This window comes from Lates calcarifer, linkage group LG19 (genome assembly GCF_001640805.2).
Source record: "Lates calcarifer isolate ASB-BC8 linkage group LG19, TLL_Latcal_v3, whole genome shotgun sequence".
NCBI classification, from domain to species: Eukaryota; Metazoa; Chordata; class Actinopteri; family Centropomidae; genus Lates; species Lates calcarifer.
Window position 1 is genome coordinate 23,249,887 of NC_066851.1, and position 20,198 is coordinate 23,270,084.

General features: G+C 40.3%; 2 protein-coding genes across 7 annotated transcripts in view; both read right to left on the minus strand.

The window, feature by feature from the left end:
* The window catches only part of LOC108901640 (uncharacterized), a 68,351-nt gene that overhangs the window by 33,590 nt on the left and 14,563 nt on the right, over positions 1-20,198 (minus strand). The window lies entirely within an intron of this gene.
* The window catches only part of ppp2r5eb (protein phosphatase 2, regulatory subunit B', epsilon isoform b), a 42,428-nt gene that overhangs the window by 18,160 nt on the left and 4,070 nt on the right, over positions 1-20,198 (minus strand). For 3 of the 6 annotated variants that reach the window (XM_018703185.2, XM_018703183.2, XM_018703182.2), the window contains exon 2: positions 14,738-14,901. In XM_018703185.2, the coding sequence (XP_018558701.1) occupies positions 14,738-14,894 (157 nt within the window). In that variant the 5' untranslated portion in view covers positions 14,895-14,901. Of the gene's footprint in view, positions 1-6,399; positions 6,547-14,737; positions 14,902-20,198 lie in introns of those variants that run through there. The other 3 variants (XM_018703184.2, XM_018703186.2, XM_018703187.2) reach the window with 2 other exon arrangements.

Here is a 20,198-nt window from a genome sequence, read left to right on the forward strand (position 1 = left end):
CTTTTTGTGAGAGATCACAGTCTGGAGCTACGGAAGAAGCTGACATCTTTGTCGAACTGTGTCTAGATTTTCCAAAAATTATGATGCATTTCAGGTAACTGTTTCCCCTGACAGTTATTAAAAAATGTTAAAAGAACCTTAGAGTATTATAGTTGCTAAAAAAAGTAATTTTCTTGTCTATTAATGGAAAATACTTCACTGCCGTGCTTCACTGCTACTAGGTTATACTGTTCTGCACGTAGAGATTTTAGTGGAAACACAAGTCTAGGAACGGAGGCATAAGAAGGTGTAAGGTGACCATGCGACGCACTCTCTCAGAACAGTCCACACACACTCAGTGTAAAGGGGAAAGCCCCTTGTCTCTAAAAGCACTGAGTGTGTGTGTGTGACGGGGCGAGCTGGCTTGAGTTACGGCAGGAGAGAGAGAGAGTGAGCAGCCTCAACAGATGGACTCAGCAGGTGACTGGACCCCGGCCTGAAGGTCAGTTTGTAGGGTGTTATGTACTGGCTATGACGATATTATGTATGTACACAAACTCACAGGGTTCTCTGCTGTTGCAAACAGCTGTCATAAAGGTATAAACAGAGGAGAGTTAAGGTGGACTGTGATTAGTCCGACAATCAGGAAGACACACTGGGCTATTGATGGAGTCACGTCAAGGAGCTGTGGGTGTGACCTTTGCTCTCCTCGCTGCTGGTGGTTTCTAATTAACCTTATTTAACCACAGGAAGGTGCTGCACCCTGGTTCAGCTGCCCACAACCAGTCTTTAACTGTTGGTCCCCTCATCCATAGTTATTCAGGAAATGTTTTAAAAGTTTGGCCAACTTCTTAGCGTCTGAATTGTTGTTAGATTAAGCTTCACACTCTGTTTGTCTGAGTCACTTTAAAGCGGAGCAGCAGAATAATAAACCACAGACTTGACAGACAATTAATGATCTGACTGCTGGTGGCATCTTTGCAAAATCCTCATGTCAACAAATTCAATTAACTTCCTTTCTTTCAGACTTTCTTTTCTTTCTTTACTCTCACAAAGCAAAACAACAGCCGTACAAATTAAACATTTTTTTCTAAAATATTTACAACAAATGAAACTGTATGTCTCCAATACGCACATCTGTACAAGGCCCTGATACATTTACAACAGAGAAAAACGCTTCAATTCAAATGACCCTGGTTTTATTGTGACTACTTTCTACTGAAGCCATTTATATTAGACTAATCTGATCTAGCTAACGTATTTAAATGTTTCCTGTAGCTAATTGACAAGCACATGGACTGGAGCCAAACCAATATTAGTTTATCACAGATACGTATCGGTACTGGTCAACATGTCAGTCAATAAAACACAAAACTGCATTACAAAGATCGCCTGCCTGAGGTCATTGACACAAATCGTTTCCCTTTAAGGCTTTAAAACTCACTAACAGGACTAAAACGATCTCTCAAGGTGGAAAACAATTTACTTCCACTTTTCTGAACAGCGTTTCTCAACGTTTCTCAGAGTTGATATGTGATTGTCCTCAGTGATGCTGCATCTTAAGACACCGGCACTTTGGCTCCAGCTTTTACCAAACCTCCTCTTCTGCAATAAACTTTAACAAACTAAAGATTTATACACATGAGCATGTTCATCACAGCAGAAACTGTGTGTCATGTTCCCTGTGGGGGGGGGGGACAGTTTCCCAGCAGTCACCGCTGTCGCTACTGGGCCCATAAGCGATTGAGGTTAAACATTACATAAAGGATTACGGTGAGAAGAGATGATACACGCTGACTGTCATAACATCTGTTCTGTTTGGTCCTCAAAGCAGGGGGGACAGACGTGACCCAGCAACATGGCTGCCATCAGCTGTCGATGCAAATCTCCACAGGAAGCTGGCACTCGACCAGCTGCTCGACAATCGCGACGCTGTGTTGACATTCACATGTGTGCACACATGTGAACACATTTGGTTGATACTGTGTTCTCTGCCAGACACACAACACAACACAGAGGTCAATTTGACTCCTGCTGCAAGTAAAAGAACTTTAGTATGGCCTTACTGGATTCGCTGGCTAACTGCTATGCTACATTCATGAACACTGAAGAATCTGGAGATCAGTATGGCGCAAAAATAATGACAAGCATTTTGCACAGGAGGCCAAACAATACAAATGATATACATTAATGTGATGCTTAGATTCTTATCCATCACACAGTCCCATCAGGGAGACCCACAGAGTCATAAAGAACTATCTGCAGAGACAAGAACAAGGATGGTCTGGACCCCACAGAGTCCTGATCTCAACATCATGGAGGAACTCTGGCAACGTCTCCAAGATGGTTAGAACAACCTACCGGCTAAGCACCTGAAAAGCTGTGTGCAGCTGTACTGAGGAGAACTCTGCATCAAGTAAACTGCTGAATAAAACCTACTCTGTCTTGTGCCAAATATAACCAGCGTTTCGTTATGATGTCACTTTGAGGATGTACACACGAAGCCTGGAACGGATGAATGAAGAAAAGGAAAGGGAAGTGGACTGCACCAGCCAGGGTGAAAAAAAAAACACTGTAACCATGGCAACCGTGTCAAACAGTCAAACACATGGTGAACTGGACAAAGTAGTGGTAACTAAAACATACTGTGGGCCAACAGAAGCATAAGAGTGAGAGTCAGCAAACGGACTCAGTAGTGTTCGTTAAATACCAAACAGTGTTCGTTAAATACCAAAATCTGGTTTGAGTTTGATCAGATCAGACACCATTAGCTACTGGTCGTACCAGACCAGTCAGGCAGCAGCTGCAAAACACCTGGATGTATTGAATTTAGCAATAATTTTATTTCTGCTTATCAGTTCAACTTTTCACTTGTAAAAAGGAAAAAAAAAAACAAAAACAAAAACAATTACTTCCTCTTTCAAAACATTCAAACCTCTATCACTGACGAAACTGTTGATCAACTAATATTTTCTGCTAAATTTCAGAGATGAAAAAGCCACTGATAACTGACTGCCACTGACTGTGTTCAAGTGAGAGCTCCAAGACAGTCTCATGCTATTTCCTTGTCTGTCACTGTACTGTAGTATCTTCTGACTTCAGACTTGTTTCTGCCCTGAAGTCAGTGAGTCTGATATTGTGAAAACTGACAGCTGAATTCCCAGAACAAAGGCCCAGTCTGCACAGAGTACAGCACTATACTATGCATGTGCTGTACATACATGTACAGGCTCAGCACAGGCACCAGTGCAGAATTTGTGTAATGGAAGAACTTGAACGTATAAATATATATTCATGACCCAGATTCAAACTCCCTGTTCCCCTATCTCCATGTTCTCAGGTCTCATATAAGCGTCCCTGCAAGGCGCCAAGCTGCTGTCAATCATTAACACATGCAGTCTTTCCTGGGTAAACTTTGCTCCTGCTACTGTAGCCAACAACACGGCAGATGGCAGAGTATGGGGCCTAGTCACTTTCACTCCAGTGACAAGGTGTCACAGGTACTAAAATGTCTCAATTATATCTCCCTGAGAGAAACTACAAGACTCCTGAAAGCTCAGTGACAGACGTAAGAGGTTGTTTTTAATATCTCCTTTTGAACTGCTGATGCTTCTCTGATCCAAGTAACCCTCAACCACAGAACACCTTTAATAAACACCAAGCTAAGACACTAAGACCCAACGGCAGCACACTGCTTTCTTATTTTGTCTTTGTGTTGTTGGAGTCTGGTAGTAACAGTCACACGGGTGTGGGGTGACATTTCCTGTACAGTTCAATGAGCAAACATGACATAAAACCATCACACAGCCTTCCAGTGTCAGGGCTTCTCTTCCTACTTCAGTTGTACACGTTAATGAAACTTGTTGTGTTGGTGGATAAATGCCTCCATGAAAAGACACATCATAACAGTTGCCAATTACGCACCTGTCTGACATAAAAACATGATAAATGATTATTCATTTACCATCAGCTGCTGTGTCCTACACCATGGTATGACTGTCAAATGATATTTGTGCCAAGAGCTGCTCTATATTAATCATTTAGGTAATTTTCCAAGCAAAAATGCCCAAAAATGCTGATCCCAGCTGCTGAAATGTCTTCTATCACTATAAACTGAGTATCTTTATCTACATTTTAATACATCAACCTGGGCTCTAGGGAACTGTGGTGGATATTTTTAACTTCTTTAAAGTCCAGACAATTAACTTATTTATGGAGAAAATAATCAGCTGGATAATCTGTGATGAAAAGTAGAGGAATGATCAAAGTGTTAAGCATTTAAGTGATTCTCTTTGTTATAACTAATGATTATGTTGTCATTTTATCTTGATAGTTAAACTGAGGGGAGACAGTTAAACCTGCCTCACACTGGAGAAGCTGAAACCTACAAATGTTTTATGCATCATTTAAGAAATTTCTTAAAATGCTAAATAGGCTGCTGAAAAAGTTGTTCAGTGTCAACATGGTTGAATATAAGAGATGGATTTCTCTTCTTATTGTGAGATATGAAATATAATTTGTACCACTGATGAAGAACGTTTTCTTTTCTATTTTCTCTCTCTCTTTGTGTTATACTAATATTTTACATGTAAATCTATTTAAGTTTCTTCAATTATCAGCAACCACAGTGGCAGTGAATCATTGTTTGGCACATGCTGGACAGACCCTCACATAACTGACAGGTCACAGGTTTGAACCCTATGACAGCTGATGTGTCACGTCAAAGTTTCCTTGAGTAAGACTCTGTTTTAAGAGCATCAGCACAAAGTCTGAAATGTAAAAGCCGTCCTCTGAGGTGCAGCAGCAGCAGCAGGAATGATCAGCACACAAAGACGGCGTTCACGAGTGCAGGTGAGCCCGCGAGGACGCTCACAGGAGTCACATAGCAGGAATTCCTCCAGCTGTGAGCACCACAGAATCAAACTCAACACAACACAACACAGGAGGTACCTGTCCTTCACTTCAGCTCACTCACCACCTCCTGCTGCACAGTCGTCATTACAGACAAGTCAGCCACTGGTCAACATGCGTACATGTTTGTGTATCAGTCAGCACATGCTAATCTTCACTGCCATGAGCTGGATTAGAGTTGGTTTCATTTAGATTTTATCTGTTGGGGCTGGGTATGAACCTCAACACCTCTTTGGTCAGTGGAACCAAGAATTTGAAACTGAAACTAATCTAAAGCCTGGAACAAAGACTGATTTTTGTCAAGTCTAAAAAAAAGTCAAAAAGTGTCCATCCAAAGTTTAAATGGCCGAATGGGACTTCAAATTGTTTTCATGTTGCCTGTTTTGTCTGGCAAAGTCTCTAAGCCTCAAATATATTCTATTTAGAATTATTTAAAACAGAAAAAAGATGCTGACAATTGTCTGGTCAAGACTCGTTTTCTGTAATGACAATTTCATACTTGTAGCATTTAATCCAATTTACTGGAGGTTTCATTTTTCACCAGTATGAAAAACCTTCAAATGGTTTTGATTATTGTTTCTGGTCTTTGGCTGAAGCCTGAACCAGATGATGGTCATGTTATTTGAATAATAAAATATGAAAAAAAAAAACCACATCTTGTAAGAGAGCTAAAAAGATTAGTCAATTACATTGTTAGTCAGTTGACAGAGAACTAATGGAGTAATTGTTTTAGTCAGTTATCATGCAAGGATGTTCTCTAGTTATAGCTTCTTTTGGACAGTTGGTCAATAAAAACATTTGGAAAACAATGAAAATGTGCTGCCCCATTTATATTGTAACTATGAGGTATTGTAATTATACTGTGTCCTTTTTTGTCTTTTTGTTTTTTCCCCTTATTTTATTGGTTTCTTATTTTACTTAGATTAGCTTCTCTGAGTGGCCAGATTTGTTTTGTTGTTTGTTATTCATTCTGTTGACTTAAACATTTATCAATTAAAAGGATAACTATTACAGCCATGTATTGTAAACACGCTACATGTGTGCTGACACATGCATTACAGCCGAGTAGATGGAAGCTCAGCAGGCCCAAGATTCACTTAACCTCAAGAATCTTAAAGTGGAAAAGGAGATTTCTCAGCAAATCCTGGGCTCTTTGATATTTCGCGCCAGTTTTCATCCCCAGCCACAAACTGAATCCTCGTTCTCGAATGCCAACATTTGCTCTCCTACAACACATTCTTCCACGAGGAATCATAAGGATAAAATGTACTCATTCCACCAGTGAACTTTCCATTCTCCCCTCAGCCAGTAAAAACACTCGTCTTCTGTTACCATCCCAGTCCATTTTAAGTCCACCTTTCCATCTGCCTCACACACACATGACAGGCTGGGCCGGCTGGTAGTAGCGACAGCCCTTGACAGCAGAGGCTAACTTTAACACTCCGTGCTCCTGTGCTAGCAACTATGTGCTCCCCCCCACGACACCCATACATAAAAACTGTCACTCACTTAATCAGGTCTCCGCTCCCTGTTAGGCACCAACAGTAGCCAAAGACAGTCATGAACGTCGCCGTGTGAGTTGATTTGAGTCAAACATGTGGACAACAGAAGTTTAGCAGACCCACGCTCTTCTTGTGTCTTGTTTGTAGCGAGCGGAGCTGGAAAAATGTAAAGAGACACCTCGTGGATCGGGTTTCTCCTGAGGGGAGGACGTGGAGGGGAGGGAAGACAAGGCAGCGTGTCGGTGGGCTTCATTGGCCAAGCAGAGACCAGAGGAAGCTGCAGAGAGAGGCCAGGGGCGGGCTGTGCAGCATTGTACATCTATCTCTTTCTTTCTATTTTTTGCTCCGCTCTTTTTTAAAGCCTTCTGCCCAGGAGGGGTCAGAGGCAGATCAGTGCTCCTACACAAGGTGGACGTGAGCCTGAGACGTGAGAGGAACCTAATTCAGGTTGAAAATGCCGACGTCACGTTCAGCCACAGGAGGATTTGGCCAACATTAGCCCGAGTTGCTGTTGGAATCAGTTACGCTCTCCAACAGGCTGTGTTTGTCATGTTTTCCCCATTTATGCCACAGCATCTGTGATAGGAGGGGGTCGATTCAGAGACGTCACAACAGCTAACGTCAGTGTGGAGGGAGAAGTGAGCACCTGCAGGAGAGCTGGGAGGAGCACGAGGACAAGAAACCTGATTTTTATTCACGAATCTTTCCCCTCTCCCCACACGTACGTTGGAGGACTCCAAATTTACCCTGGTACTCTCAGTTTGCCAGCCAGACTTAACAAGCACAGAAAATGTAACAAGCACAGAAATCTGGCTGGTGGTAATTGTCCTTTTTCCTCTGTGAACAAATGCTGGATAAATGTATTTTTCTACAACTTGTTTCTACAATTTCTACACAGCTAATTGATAACACAGTGGTACTGTTTCTCCTGACTTACAGAACAGAAGCTGCTGCACATTTTTAAGTGACAGACCGACACATTAAAGAATATGAAGGAAAGGTTTTATCATAATACGACTGTGACTGAGAGGGTTTTCAAAATCTGATCAACTAGAAGTGTTTATATGAATATTTATGAAGGCTATAATGTCATATTTTGAATGGAGTTGGTTTGCTCCAGCTCTTAATTTACTTTTTTTCTATCATAACAGTAGATCATCATGAAAACTAAATACAGGTGAAGAATTAATAAACGTTAATAAAAGTTGATTAACGTGTTCTACCATGTTTTTCCTCTTTCATCTTCACATCATGATATTAGACTTGAAATCTTTCAATGCTGCTGATTTGCATGTTAAGAGAGGAGAGAGGGAATAAAAGAAGGATGGGATGGACAGATTCCCAAACAGAGAGGGAGCAGAGTTTGTTTATGTTTAGCTGTTGCCTGACAGGAACCATCTCCTTCCCCTCCTCTTCCTCCTGCTTTCCTTCCTCTGCCACAGAACATTAAAGGACTCCTAATCCTTCCTCCAGGTTTCCCGCCAGCCTCGTCCCTACTCTTCACCTCTCTCTCTCTCCATTTGCATTCCTCCCTCGTTCTACCTCCCTAAGTGAACATCACTGTGGAAACGCTTAATGAAGCCTGAACTCTGTAACAGGTATGTAAATCGGATGATATAATTCCTACTGTATATTTACAATATCACGGCTGATTCTTTTCACACTGTGTAACATGTGGTACGGTGGTTTCTGTTGCTATGCCAACTCTGGTGGTAACCAGGGAGCTTGCTGGCAATTTTTCCCGCCCTCCTCTTATGAATGTTTATTACTTTGGAGAAAACTTTTCAACGTACATGTGCATGAGTAACAGCAGCAAAAAAAATCATCAACTCCTCAGGGTCTGTGCACAGCAAGAGCAAATAATGCTTCCAATTTCCATTCTGATTTTTCTTTCTTTTTTTGGCTTCTTATTTAACCTTTATTGATTCAGGAGACTCTGGTTGTGTCCACGTTTTTTGTTGTTGTTTTTGCTTCACATTCACATAGTTGTACACAGTCCCACCTGGGAGCTGTGTAGTACAACCTTAGTCCTGTTCTAGAAGATTAAGGGCCTTGCTCAAGGGCAGTCTGCCAGCAGTAGCTGAGGGAGGTGAGAATAGCATCATTCGTCTAACATTTTTCAGAGTTTCCCTGACATTACTGGATTCAAACCAGTAACCTCCAGGTTTATGCACAGTAGAGGTTCAATAGTACATGCTTTTGATTTGGTAATAAATGCGTATGCACACACATGGGTGTTGAAGCATGGGTCTCTCGCAATAAGAATGGATGCTACACCTCTACTTAAACAGTAAATTCATTTCTAATGACATGCGATGGTTAAAACTGACTCTGCTCAGGGTGAGCAGATGATTAATAGGAGAGTTGAGACTCCACCTCTCAACCAATCAGGTAAAAATACTCTGGAGTCATTGAACTGCACACAACAGAAACACACTCCCTCTAAGCCTCTGAGGGCTGTTTCTTTCAAGTTATGGACATGTTTGTTATTATAAACAAGTTATTAGTTTCAGACACAACATCAAATCCAATGGTATTAGCACACAGGGCATCCACCTGCTTGTTCCTGCATGTTCTCTACAGTCCCAGACCTTTTCCAATAAATGACCGGACTGACAAGCCTCAGTTACTGTAAATCACACATGTGGCTTAATCTAATCTGTTACACACTCAGGGTTCCAGAGTTTATCTGAGGGAGCCTTAAGGAACTATATGCCATGAAGCCAGGCAGAACACACTGCTTTATGGCTCTGTTTGTGGATCTGGTCACGTGAAAACCTGCGATCTGGATTTCTAGTTTCTGTGAAGGTACATCCTGAGCTGTAAGTATTTTATTTCCTTGATCTTGTAAATCACTTAAATCAGTCACCAGCTGTTAAACCAGGGTGTGGCTGCGGGTATGAATTGACATTGACCTGGTCTATTGTGAAAATTCCTGACAGAGTGCGTCATCCTTTCTGCCCGGGGATCCCCTTGAGGAAACTGCGCCCTCCTCGTCTTCCTCTAAACGTCTAGGAATGAGCTGCACTGCCAACGATGGGATTTATGTAATCCACCATGCCTTACCAAGACCCTGCTTGTCATTTCTGGCTGGAGTCTGACCTGTGACGGTGACTAACTCAGGAGGAGGAGGAGGAGGAGGAGAGGGACGAAGAGGGGGAAAAAAAAAGACGTGATTTGTGCATCTTGACGATGTGCTGTAGCAGACAGCGCTGAGGATACAGCTGTCCAGATTTACGCCCACCTCTGCTGCTGCTGCCGTGCACATGTGCACCTCAAGGCAGGAGGTAAAACTCTGAGAGATTATGGAAATGAAGAGGAAGAAACACAGCAAAGCAGCTTCCTCCATTAGAAAGAAGGAGGTAGCAAAATATTCATCCCAACATGAAAAGGTCAAATGAAGGACAGGACATGGGAACAGGTTTGTTTTTGTTGCGTTATGGACTGAAAATACAAAAAAGAAGAATCATGTCCCAAATGCCTCACATTCTTATAAATGATAACATCCTCTACATGCATTAAAAAATGAGGAGAAAGCAAGAAAACAGGAAATCCTTTTTCAAAAACAGCGGAAGTTGAGCTTTTGAAAGTGTCCTAGAAATAAAAAGATACCTGTTTTATCGCCCTATCTTTCAATCCTGGAAAAATCACGCAGCAAAATATACACAGCAGGATAACAGGAATTTTGACTTCAAAGAAATGGGAAACACATATCTGGGGTATTTTAAAGGGGAAAAAAGAGCCCCTGAGACTGTAAAACAATAATCAGTATACAATTTAAAATGGTACACATAAATGCAACCTAGATGCAGCAAATAAAAACGGAATAATTTGCAGAGAAAATAGAAAAACAACACTAAAATTTTTAAAAATGCATATCTCTGACCTCTTTCTAAAAAACATTCCCAAATGGGCTCAGCCTTGGGGCGACCTCAGAGACTGCCAGCCAGTTAATAAAATACAGCACTGCCTGATACACATCTCCCTGGCAGTTATATAATCCTGAGAGATTAGAGGTAGAAGAGCCTGTCATTTAAAAGAGACGACAAAAGGCAGCCATTGTGTGGCGTACCTGAAGGTCATGCATGCATTATGGTCGTATGAGGTCGACTCTACAATGGCTGATTTAATTTATTGATTCAGTCTTATTGGTCAGTGAATTAACGTGGGGCTTCTGCCAGCCATTACAGAGAGTCTACAGTTTATCTGTGGCTTAAAGTTCACAACAGACAAGTGGAAGAGGTGAACTTAATCCTCATTCTTCCACTTGGTTTATGTGGACATATATGGGAGTGGAAAGAAGCTCAGAGGTTCGAGTAATGATCTTGTCTTGTGACCAGATGGGAGGTATCCTGAGGATCCCTGAGAAATAAATATAACACTCCTGCTTCTTTACAAACTACAGGCTGTGGTATGCTTGCATTTCAGCAGCTCAGGATGAACAAAGGGACATGAAAACATCTTCAGTCTACATGTGCTTATAGACAGCACTCGTATAATTACTCACGAAGCAGCCTTCATGGTGGTGCTGCCTGCAACTAGTAAAAATGTTTGTTGTATTATTTCAAGAAGCGACTCAGTGACTATTGAGTTGTTGCATTGTTCCATCTCTGTTAGTATCTCACAATCTACATGCTGAAGCTATTTCTGTTCACTTACAACCATCAGACAGTTTTGAAATCCTCATAATCCTGCACTTTTAACTGTGACGACTGCAGTCGCTGTTGTTCTAAGGTTTTGTCACATTACTGATGTGCATAATGTCATCCTGGTTTTGGAAAAGGGAAGAAACGTTTATCTTCTTCCAACTTCTCTGGGTAACTAATATCACTGCCACACAATATGTCACCACAACGAGCTCGAAATCCACAAAACCAGCCTGAAAATGACAGTAATCTGAAACGACTGCATGAGTGTCAATGGAGTGCAGCTGTATAGTTGTCTGACCCAGGTCAGAGCTGGTCGATGCGTTCGAGGGACAGGACTTGACGCAACAAAACTGTCATTACCATGTCGATTAATAAAAGTACAACATAAAACTTTCACATCTGCTCCCTTCTCCAGTGAAAGCACCACACTGTCTGTCAATACGGAGGCTTGGCACCACCCTCAAACAGAGCTACACATCAGTGAGTTTAAAATGCAGTTATCAACACTGTTTTGTTTCATAACGTAATGTCTCCGCAGGAACAGAGTACAGTACAGCAGCCGCAGACTGAAAATAACGCCTTAGCAGTGAAATCTGTTATCGACTGTGTTTCTAATTCAGGACAGCACCATCTCTGTTGTAAGTAAACGCCTCCTGAAGCGACTGTTCAGGGCTAAAAGCGGACTTCCAGTGGACCTGCTGGAGCTGCGGTCAGAAGCAGCAGACTGCGATTGTACTGAGGAGGTGAGAAATGTGTGGAGCTGTGTGAATGTGAAGTGAACGTGTGAAACTGAAACAGGGAGGTGCTGAAAAAGACCGAACGTGTGCCGGCAAAAGCCACAGACAAACACAGTACAGCCATAAAAATAAACTACGACGAGAACTGAGAGTACAGTCTCTCTGTTGTTTCACACACACAGCAATTACTGCCAGTAAACCCATTGTTCAATTACACAACTTAACGAACCTACATTAGACATGATGTTGTATTATGTACTGCTGCTTTATGGTTGTAATTGATAAAATGTATGTGCACATTTTGATTTTGTATTCAAGTGTTTCTGGGGGAAAGGAAATTAAAGGAAATTCAATTCAATTCAAAGCCAACTGCCAAACACCTGTGCCACAAAGTTATTAAGTCATTGTGTGAGTTGTTAAAAATTAAATTATGCAATAATTATGCAATAAAACAGAGCGACCTCACTTCTTTACTGCCTCTGCTTTAAACTGAGAAGTCAACATGTAATAACAGAGCTGCAACTCACACTTATTTTCACTATCAATTAATCTGCAGATTACTTTCTCAATTAAATGATTAGTCATCAAGTCTGTAACACGTCACAAAACAGTGAAAAATACTCTAGTACTACTAAAGTGACGCCTTCAAACGTCTTGTTTTATCTCTCATATGTGGCTGGATAAAACATCAAATTGAAAATCTAAAGAGCTGCCTTAATTTTTCTTTCAATCAATCGATTGTTGCCCCTCTGTATATGAATGTGCGAACATCAAATAAAAATAAGTCTTCTCATAATTACCATATTTGTCTGTAATCATGCAGTTGTAGTAGTCATGTCGATTTCCTGTTGTCATTTATAGAAAGAGGAAATAAGGCGTTGTGCTTTCTAGGAACCAAAGTTCAGCCCTTTTCTGAAACAAGACTGATGCTGTTTGGATACTTGATTATCAAACAGTGTGTACTTTTATTAATGATGTCTGCAGTTAATGGAATCAACAGTAAGCCTTTGTATGAAGGCGGAGGTCAGGTGTTCTGTTTACACAAAGACCGCAAGTTTAAGTGGGTCATAAAAACAGACACACACATTAAAAAGATAAGACACAGTGAGAACAGAGGGTTCCCTTCCAGTCCTGAATGTAAATATGAGGCAGCAGGGTGGACCCTCCAACTGAGGAGGAACCAGGAAGTGGTTTTCCTGACATGTGGTGGATCTGTCTGGTTTCTGTCTGGCAACATTCCTGTTGTCACCACCTAACCACACCACAGCACCGCTGTATTTACACAGGTGTCTCAATGTATTACAGCATCCAACTGCATACCACACATAGCTTAATTCACCTGCATCAGGACATGCCAAATGATGTGAACTGTGACATGGGAATATGCTCCACTGCTTAGTAACACAATGGCATTAACTAACAAAGCAGAGGCAACATACAGTTGTATCATGGCAGGACAGACGCGCATTGTGAAATAAAATCTGGGTGAAAAACTGCTCAAAAAAATCTGAATAAACTGGAGAATGACAGGACAGGAAAGGATTTTAAAAAACATGTTCGACAAAACAAAGTATTTTGTAAAATTAAAATATATTTTGTAAAATTTAAAATTATTTTAAACAATCTGATCTCCATCTAATCTTTCATGGCTGTACAGACCTTAAGAGGTTATATAGAAACTTAATGTTGTTGAGTTTATGATATAACCTGCATAAAAATTGTCCCTGAATAACAATCAATGAATCACAACATTAAAGATTCACATATGACATATTTTCTCCAGTGATACAGACAATAGCACTGACCTGCCCTGTGTGATCATTATGATGATCTACCTGTCTAGGCACGTAGCTAACACACACACACAGAAGTGTGGGCATAGAAACATCAACAGCGCTCCGACAGATCAAGTCCAACCAGACTGAGAGAGGCAGGAAAATAACTAACTCTGCATAAGGGCAGCTCTAATGATGGAGACAGAAAGCAGACTAAGAAAATCTCAGTGAGTGGTTTACATATTAGAAGACAGGCTCAGGTAAAGATGAAGAATTTGCAGCAGACTCTTGACACTGCACAGCTAACATGAAGAACAGCAGCTGGACCAGTATTTCATCTGCAAACTTTACTCACCCAGGTAGATTTAAACCTCTACAAACACATGTTGTGCCGCTAAGAATTTCTTACTCTATGTTGCATTTAACAGCAAATGTGTCAGTTTCTCAATAAAATAATGCAGAATATTGGACAAGCAAGTGAGGGTCCGCAGCTGTATTAAAAACATCTCAAACCCACCACAGCGCCTCTAAAATCTGAGGGAAATTTTAGAACCATCAAGTCTTGAAGGATTATTAATCTCATTAATATTATTCATTCCAGGTGATTTAATATTGGGATGTTGGGACTGTATTTTTATGTGGTTGTTGGAGGATATAACTCAAATTTCATTTTATTGTAAAGGCTCATGTATGCAGGAGATGTTTCAGCCATGTTGTTCCATTGTTGATCTATCACTAAAAGATAGATCTAAAGAAACAGATATGTCTCCATTTTAATCAGTACATTTCAAATCTGTTTTCCTTTATTTGTGACCATAAACTGGGAGTGGAGGCACAGTGAATGAAACCTACAATCAACCAGTTCTATGAGGTATAATAAGATTAGGCTGAACAGATTGCATTCAAATTAACTGAAACAGATTACGGGGTTAGTTTTCATTCATTCAAACTTGATTTTTTTTATGTGAAGCCCCGATTTGAGAGCACAAGCTGACTTTTAGAATCCAAAATACAGAGGTCAAAGGTTAAAACTGTGTTAAACCTACTGAAGTACGACTTTGTGAACCCTTTTTATAACCTTTGTAGAAACAAAGCTACAGGTGTGTATCAGTGGCTACTAAGCATTTGGCTTGGTTATCACCCCCTCAGCCTCCTACAGGATCAACCCCAACTTTGACTCTTACCCTTGAGCAGCGGCAAGGGCGTGAGCTCTATGGGTTTGCCCTGAGAGCGGAACTGGGACGAACTCTGCGACCGCTTCTGCTTGGCCTTCCTGACAGACTTCCGTGAAAATCCGTCCACTTTGTCCACAGATGGAGATGTGGTGGCTGCCGAGGACATAGCCCTGCTGGGAGAGACACACAGGGAGGGAGAGTGGTCAACACAATCACATTAGACATGCATGTACAGAGCTCTCAGTTCACCAACGGCAGAATGATTAACCACAGAATATTGACAGTATAACAGAAATGAAGCTGGATGCCAGCTGATGTGCGTTTTTAAAAGCAAATATCAATTTTATGACATGTCTAATATATTTATCTGGAGATAAACACAATATTCAATGCCAAATAATCAGGTTGCCTGTATGTAAAAACAAGTGCAAGACTTTCCCTGAACTTAATTCCTGTTAAAATGAATTGGATTATCAAAGTCCCTCTGAACGTATGGATGCATAATGGATAAACAGAAACTATAAATGAACCAAAAAACTGTGAAATGCTTTAATAAATGATCAAAACTCAATTCATTACCACTTCATCATTCTTATTTTCACGACAAAGGGATTTCATTTTGAGTTTCACAGAAATTCAAAATTACCTTTACAGAAACTTTTTTTAATTTCATAATAAAAAAGACACTTTTAATTTCATGTCACTTTTCATGATGTTACCAATCACTGCCCTCTCACAGGAGCTTGAGTTTGAATAATTTGTGATAGTGCTTCACAATTTATTGGTTCATTTATACATCATTCTTTGTTTTATCATGTCTTATTTATTCATTTAATTTTGTATTCTTTGGTGTTCCATGGGAATGGCAATTAAAGATTATACTTGAAAAAAAATTGAAAAATAAACAACTTCCAGATTCCCAGACGCTGGCTTAATTTGCCATATGTGGAGCTGCACACCAAAGAAACAAGAGAATTTTAAAGTCGATTCAGAAAATTTCAAGACTTTACAGAACCTGATCACTTCAGTCGTATTATGTATTATAGAGTTCAGATATAGATATAGACAGACATTTAATAATTAATCAAAAGCCACTGTTATATTTTCCAAAATATAAGTCTAATCCAAACAGCTTTTATTTCCCATGTGCATTTGATTTGAGCTGAATTTTGGGAACAGGAAGCCAAATGTTTCTTCATCACCACAGACACATTTTTAAACAATTATCATGCAGCTGAAAAACCGTAAGTTTATTCCTGGTAGTAAGCTCATGAAAAGGAATAATAAATAAATATATAAAAGAAAAAGGAAGAAAGCAAACAACACAAACAACATCCCCACTGACTGTTTTAGCTCTGTATCAGTCCACCTTCCTGCAGCCTTTCATTAGTCTCACAACAAACCTGTGCAGCCAAAGCAGACAGCCTCATTTGCCCAGCATGGGAGACTATTTAGGCCTCAGCTGAGGCCTGGTTACAGTGCACAAACACACCACCGTCCTACCTGCCAACAGACCATCACACTCAAACACACACATACACACCAAGAACACCAGCGTCTACCCACAACAATGGAGCCGGCTCTGCGGCTGCAAGCCGTCGCCTCAGTGGGAGGAAGCTGAGGAAACGTCCTCTGCTGTGTGTTTGCTGCTGATTACATGTGTAAAAAAAAAAAAAAAGTCCTGGCTGGCTGGTAACAACAAAACACAAGCTGCAGCAACAGTCACACTTTAAACTGCAACCTACTGACTGCTAAACTACCGTTGTGCACCACACCCATGAGGAAATGGTTGGAAAAATAAAAGTGAAGATTTCTTTGCAGCTGTCGGAGACACAAAGAAGCAGCTGCTGACAGGTCAGCTGACACACACAGTGTTTGCAAATTTGAAAACTGCTATTCTCAGATCTTTACCACGTCTAATGCAAAGACTGTTAAGTTTGGCCAGGTCAGTTTAGCACTTAGCTGTTCTGGAACTTCTGATCATATCACAAGATCTTCCTTCAAAACATCTGCTCAGTTGTCAGGGCACGGTGGATTCTGAAACTTACATTTTTTTCTAAGCACTGAAAAGACTTCAGGGCCACACATGCTTCCCTTGGGGCCTTGGACATAGTCGGGGAAATAACCACACTATATAATGTTGCTTCGATAGCTGTTATCGATAGCTGAGTGTTACATTGAAATAAATGTGAGTTTTTATATATTTTCATAAAGGTGGATGCCTTTTTGGTCAGCTGGATGGCAATTTATGTTTCCACAAGGTGTTTTATCCACCAGCTGGCCACTTTTTCGTGGTAATGGATAATCAATCTAACTTTTCAGCTTGTTCAATACTTTTTGTAGAAGTAATTATCCAGTAGTTTTTTTAAACAACTGACAAAGGTTTACACTATTGATTAAGTATTAAGTGTGTAATAAATGTGGTGTAAAAGGTAAAAAATGCTAACTTTAATTTTTTATCATTTCTGGTCAGTGGGCTCCATTTTGTTTTTTATGTTGCTGTATCTATTAAAAAAAACATTTTACCTGTATTAATATTTTGTTAATAGAATTTGTGATTTGTGTTTTTTAAGACTGGTTTGATTGTCTGTGAAAATTCATGACATTCCATCCAAAGGTCGTTGAGATATTTCACCTTGAATGAGAGCGCTGACAGATCAACACTGATTTCCCTAAAGCTACACAGGTACATGACTATAAATAGTGGAATCATTATCATTCTTCAAAATCAATCAATTCCCACTCATAATGGAATTTATCTCTGGAGTAATGCTTGTTTCACAGTTAAGTAATTTACACATCAATCTATTTATTTTCTTATCATGTGTCATTAACTCTGCAAATTGGATGTCTAGACTTCCACGTGATATAAGGAACAAAAACAGGAGACAGTGAACAAACCTAGTCCACACTAACCGAGCTGGATGCCACAAAGGCCTGGGTAGAAATGAAAAAAATCGTTATGTAATAAGACGTGAATGAGACGCCGCAGGCCGTACTCTGCACTGGCTGCATCTCTAATGCTGTGTCAAAGTCACGCAGCCAGTCATACAGTATGTCCACCAGGCCTTGTGTATGACAGAGTGGACAGAGCGGACAGACAGCGAGAGGAGAGGCACCGGGACACACTCAGCCTTCAGTACAAACACATGCACACACACACACATCATCCTGCTGCCTGAGGATATGAACAGTACTGGCTGACAGTGAAAGCCATTTATAAGCTATGTGAGGCTGCACAGCTGATCGTCCATCATCATATACAGTATACTGCAGTTTTAAAAGTGATTCATGATCCCACAAAGGCAGAAAGCCCATATGTGGTTAGAGACTGTCAGGGTGTTGATGCAATATGACTGTAAGTGGAGGAAAATAATAATCAAGACTGACAACTGTGATTAATAAGCAGAGTTCCTAACCACTTTCAAATTTAACAATTTCCTTTTGTTACAAGAAATAACCTATTAATTTGGTCTGTCTGGCACTGAAGTACTTAATTAGTTACTTGATTAGTCAACTGACATAAAATTAAGAGTTTCTTTATTAATTATCAAGCAAAAACTGCCGACATTAGCTGGATTAAGTTTCTAAGAGTGATCAAGAATTGCTGCTTTTTTCTGTTATAGATGATTGTAAATTACATATCTTTGTAAAAGGGACTTGGGCTGCTCCTGAAGACCGTTTTCCTTCTTGATTACTTTGACGATTACTTTCAAAATTAATCATTGAACTGTTTTGTCCATATAAAAGTTAGTGGTATAATTCTATTCGAGTAACTAGTGCTCTCATCCAGTCATTAGACCTCAAGTCCAAGCCCAAGTTCGAGTCACCAAAGAAGAGGCCAAGTTGAATCCTCATTACCTTAGCCGAGTCCGAGTCATCACAGTTGGGTCTTAAGACGTTATGCACATGAATCCACATGTTGCTATCTTAACACTCATCATCATCATTTAAGTTAGAATTATGTACATTTACTTTAACTAGATCTCAGGGTTTAGTTTAGTTTAGTCCTACAGATGCAGATTCACGTATGACAATACCAATTACATGATAAGAAAGTCATCTGTCAACACTACTTATTGTCTTCTCTTTCATGTTCACACAGCTGTTAATGATCCATCTGCGTGAAAATGCCTTCTGTTGGCCATCAGCCCCGTCACCGGGGTGGGAAAACACCTCCAGCTGAGCACTGATCTGTCTTATCAGTGGCTGCTAAGTTTAAATTCTCCAGCAGCCAGTCTGGCAGGTAACTCGCCATTAATCTGAAAGCCATGCTGTGTTGGGTGGTAAAAATAAAACTGTGGCTGAATACAAAGCAGCATGGAGACTATGCAGTGCGTGAACAAACATTTAAATTTCATGCCCTAGTTGGCAGTTTTGCCTTTCAAACTTTGGCACAGGACTATTCAAATGTCATACAAAGTGAGTCCCAACAGCATCTGAGCCTTTATCTCAAGCCTCAGTGTACAACAACAACAAAAAACTGCAAATTGACACCTCAACACCTGCTGTGTGCTGCTGCTGCTGAGACTGGACACAAAGCAGGCCAAGGCCTCTAAAAATCACCTTCACTCCCAGATTAACTCCGACTAATGGCTTAAAGCCGCACAGCTCTGACGTACACTCTTTGACGCCTTGGTGACGATCAGGTTTTCCATACTTTCAGAAGTTGTGATGCTGATTAGAAGAAGCAGCTGCAAACAAAAATCTTTATGAGTGTCACTAACAGGCAAGAGATTTAGGGGGAGTTTTTGTGAAGCTGATATTGTCTGATAAATGATAAATGTCAAATATTTGAAGTTTCCTGCTTGATGCTTTTCTTCATCACACATGACCGTAAACTGAATATCTTTAGATTTTGGATTGTTGGTCAGACAAAACCAGACATCTGAAGATGTTACCTTGGTCTGCAGGAGAATATAATGGACACTTTTTCCTATTTTTGGACATTTGTAAACAAAACAAGTAACTGATTGACCAAGACAAAACAGCAGATTAAACGATAATGAAAATAGACGTTTGTTGGGTTTGGACATTCTAAAGGTGTCATGTTGGATTCTGCGAAACTATAATTAGCAATTTTATCTATTTTGACATCTTATAGACAAGGCTATTAATCAATTTAAAAGTAAAATTATCAGGCAATTAATCAATCTGGAAGTCATTGTTAGTTGCAGCTCTAGTGTCATGTACTGTACAGATTTATAAAGCCCTTTGAATTTGTGATTTTGGTTAACGTAAATAAAATTTGGCTTGACTTTTACCTGAGGTAGCAGTGGTTTAAATACAGTCCTCACATACATCCTACATCCTAATGCAGCTTTCAGTTTGTGCCAGGATGACTTAATACAGCCAGTCTGCTTCATTCAGCACTGATCAAACTGACTCTGCTGTGTTTTAGGAAGCATCTGTGAAGTCGTACATCTCAATAAGCAACAAGGAAAAGATTCAGAAATAACCAACTCAGTTT